Source organism: Pinus tabuliformis, chromosome X, assembly GCF_031772625.1.
Source record: "Pinus tabuliformis cultivar Carrire ecotype Pingquan chromosome X, CPIR1, whole genome shotgun sequence".
NCBI classification, from domain to species: domain Eukaryota; kingdom Viridiplantae; phylum Streptophyta; class Pinopsida; order Pinales; family Pinaceae; genus Pinus; species Pinus tabuliformis.
Window position 1 is genome coordinate 1,536,119,735 of NC_142308.1, and position 3,823 is coordinate 1,536,123,557.

At 38.8% G+C, this 3,823-nt stretch overlaps 1 protein-coding gene across 1 annotated transcript; it reads right to left on the minus strand.

Annotated features, from left to right (window-relative positions):
- Positions 1-325: 325 nt before the first annotated feature.
- LOC149145905 (uncharacterized) lies at positions 326-1,234 on the minus strand. Its single transcript, XM_089452595.1, has 2 exons — positions 1,082-1,234; positions 326-1,000 (listed from the first exon to the last, which is right to left on the minus strand). The coding sequence occupies exons 1-2, from the start codon at positions 1,232-1,234 to the stop codon at positions 326-328; spliced, it is 828 nt and encodes a 275-aa protein (XP_089308721.1).
- Between the last annotated feature and the right edge of the window lie 2,589 nt (positions 1,235-3,823).

Sequence of the window (3,823 nt, forward strand, 5' to 3'; positions counted from 1 at the left end):
ACGTGTCTATTACTCTTCCTCCATGCTAGTCTTTCCCGTCGCATCATTTCCAAGCTGGTAAGGCTGACCCAACTTGTTTTTTACCTAATTCTCTATGCGTTCACTGCATTATTCTATGGCCTTGCATTTTGTGATTGAGCGCTGAATTGCACGATTTTTGGCAGCTCAGTTAGGGTTTCATGTGGGGTTAATATCTTATGAAGCGCATGGCCAAACTGTCATTTATCGTGATGAGATGCAAAAGTTGCATTGTATGGTGATTTGTCTCCAACCAAAATCATTCTCTGTTGTGGAAAGCATCCGAGTGTCATTTTGGAGATGGGTATTATAATCGTGGCGGATAGTAATGACAAAATGTTTTACAACTATTGAGTTTGAATCCACATATCTTCACGCCCACGCATTTGAGTCCCAATAGCGTTCTACTCCACCACTCTATAGCAACATCAAAGACAACCTCTGCCCCGTCAATATCACCTACCTTCTCTTTTAAAGATACTAATGTAGAAACAGTTCCAGGTCGGTGTTTTATTTCAGTTATGCACTCCAAAGATTCGATAGCAACCTGATAATGACTTGCAGCTGCGGCAACTTGGGCACGTAAAAGAAGAGCCAGTGTTGATTTCATTGGATACTTTTCAGTAATTTTTCCTAAAATTTCTTCTTCTTGATTAGATTTGTTCTCTTTGATTAACAACGATGCTTGAAGTAAAGTCGGTGTCACGCTATCTGGGAACATGTTGAGAAGGGTCAATACAAGTTCCTGAGCCTGATCTAACTTGTTTGCATTTAGTAACAGCAGTGCACGATTACAGTAAATTGCTTCCTTCTGTCTAGCAGAAAGCTTATACTCAAGGCTATCAGCAAGCTGTAATCCTTGAACTCCACCACTCTTGTCAATTAATTTGTCAAACTTCTTTAATCCATCAAACACATCCTTGGCACCCTTCAGTGCGATGAGATTATTTGTTGCAACTGCAATTGATGGAGCATCAGCTAGCTTCTATTTTAGAATATTGTTATAGGCTGTCATTGCATCCCCGTCATTCCCTAAAGCCTGTTGCACATATGCGAGCTGAACAGAAATGGGAGCTAGTTCATTCTCTATTTCCTCCTCAGTATATTCCTCTTCTATCAGCATCTCTTTCCCTATCCTGCGTGCAAGAAGTAGGAGCTCTTGAGCTTCTGCAAAGTTGTTTTTCTCAATAAGAGCACATGCTGCATTATATGCCATCTCAAAGCTACTATTCCAAAAGTAGTCAGAAGTTTCATGAAGGCCTAGATCTCCAATGATTGTCCCATTTATATGAGTATTGAGAGCATATTGTTTTCTTTGAAGAAAGTGACAAGTTCATAGAATATTGGTTTGTACCCTAGTCAAAGAATTTATATATATGAGCATTCAAGTCCTGTCCATGACATGGTGCGATAGTTGTTGAAATTTTGATAGCCATAATTTTTGCTTTGAAAGTGAATATGATGGAGGATTTTTGGGAACGATAGAGTTCAATGTTCATAAGCATTGGGGGATGTTTATATTCTTTAAAGTTGTGGCTATTTGGCATTGTGTGAGATATCCGTGCAACATTGTCATGAAATGGAGCAAATTGATGATGCATTACAGTTATTGAATAGTATAATCTATTCCACTGTTGATGGGATGGTAAAAGTCAGTAAGAAAAATCTTTTTAACATTCAAACTTGATTGCAAAATGTACAAGACAAAATTGATTTTTTGCAGCTTGAATCACAACTACAGCAAGAAGAGCTACATCAAAATAGACATCATTCTGAACCTGTTTTTGTTCAGAACATTGAGACAACAACCCATCAACAAAAAGTCAATATTGTTGAAGTTCGTTCAGATTTAGTACCCAATGAAGTAGCAGTTGTACATGCAGATGCAGAAGTTCAGTTTGCACTTCTCAAGCCCATCATCAGACCTTGGGAAGAGCTTGTCCACAACAAGCATAGCAAAAGGTCTTGGATATGATAAGGAGGTTTCCTTTCATATTCCAGATTACTCAAAGCCCATCTAGTTTCAGAGGGCTGGATTCCTTCATTATAGTTCACCTTCAGCTGTTCCAGATTCTGCTCCTCTTCCACATCAACAACAACAGATTGTGAAATTCCAACACTGTGACCGAGTTGGCCATATGAAAGATCGTTGTTTTGATCTTCACCCATGTAAGCACTGTCATAAAACCAATCATTCTTCAAACAGATGCTTCATAAACAATCCTCCTGCAAGAACAAAGATCCATCTTGGAGGGATCGCTTCTTGGCAATGGGCATCAACAACCAAGAAGATATTCTAGTCATATGTCAGAACTTGTTCTAGAGTATTGAACAGTCTTGTTGTTGAATTTTCTCCATCATCTCACCTTGTATCTGATAGGGGGGGAAATGATGGTCATATACAAGCTTCAAAGTCACATCAGGCGAGCCTGAGCCACAACCTGCCATACCAGATTCAGAGTTGTAGCCAGAGACAAAGATGCCCCTGAGCATGCCTTCAGTGGGTGATGCCACTTCAAAGAATTGAGGACACTTCCTCTAGTAGAAGACTTCAACTTCTTGCCAATTTTGGAAGAGTTCCAGGAATTACATTAAGCATTCTAGAGTTGGTGGTAATCCTTAAACCATCACAGGTTGAGACCTCCCTTTTCAGGTTGAGGTTCTCCCTTTTATGCAGGGTGAGACCTCCCTTCCATGGTTGAAGGTTTCCCTCTTCAAAACGTCAGGAGCACTTCCTCTAGCAGAAGACCTGAGCTTCATGCCAGACTTGGAAGAGTTCTAGGAACTACACTAAGCATTCCAGTGTTGGTGGTCATCCTTAAACCACCTCCCTTATACCAACATTTCAGAGAGCACATTCAGCCTAGTGTTGCCATGCATTTTTGCACGTTTTGTATTACAGCTCTATTCTTGGACTCATACATAACCCTTTGTATTAAGAGGGGGAATTTTGGGAACCTAATCTTCTAAGGCTTAGTGTGGAAGATGCATAGTTTAAGGAAGTCCAAAAAACCTTGGAATATGAAACCAAAGGTCATATGAATGTACTAAAAATGTATATCATTTGTTAATAATAAAGACTCTTTCATGCTTATCATTCATCTTCTGTTTTTGCCATGTATGTGCTTAACACTCCATAAGCATTGTAGGAGAATTAATACCTTTGAGAATCGAACTATATAAGATGAAGGTATAAAAGGAATAAAGGATAGCCTCATATCTTATGAGGGTGTCACAAATACAAGACCAACTACAAGATTTTGGGGAAATAATGTCCGACAAAGAGATGACCACCGTGGTGCTCAATGCACTGCCTAGTGAATGGGGAAAATTTGTTTAAAGCATCTATGGAAAGAAGGAAGCCACTCCATTTGATGAACATTGGTCATTGTGTAATATTGGAGAAACCATATTGAAGGCAAAAAGAAATGTAGGAGCAAGCAAACAAGTTCAAGCATTTTCTGCCATGGTTAGGAGAAAAGGAAGGTTTGGGAAATTTGCTTCTCATAAAAATGAGAAGATTGATATGTCAAAAATCCAATGCTATGTCTATTTGGAATGTGGGAATTTCAAGAGAGATTGTCTGAAACTCAAGAAGGAAAACAAGAAAAGGAAATAAAGGAATGAAGCCCATGTCATTGAATAAGTGGAAGAACCTGAGAAGAAGAAATCAAAGAAGGAGGAAGTGAAAGATTTCTACTATGATTGAGATAATCTACTTCACTTAGTTCTTTTCAGTTTCTGTGAAAGATAACTATCATTGTAAGTATGATAGGATACAACATATTAGAAGCATACAATTGGA

Coding starts and splice junctions, on each gene's coding strand:
- LOC149145905 (XM_089452595.1), bottom strand. CDS start 1,234: ATGGCATATAATGCAGCATGTGCTCTTATTGAGAAAAACAACTTTGCA. Junction 1,001..1,081: donor ATGAACTAGCTCCCATTTCT/GTTCAGCTCGCA, acceptor CTAAAATAGAAG/CTAGCTGATGCTCCATCAAT.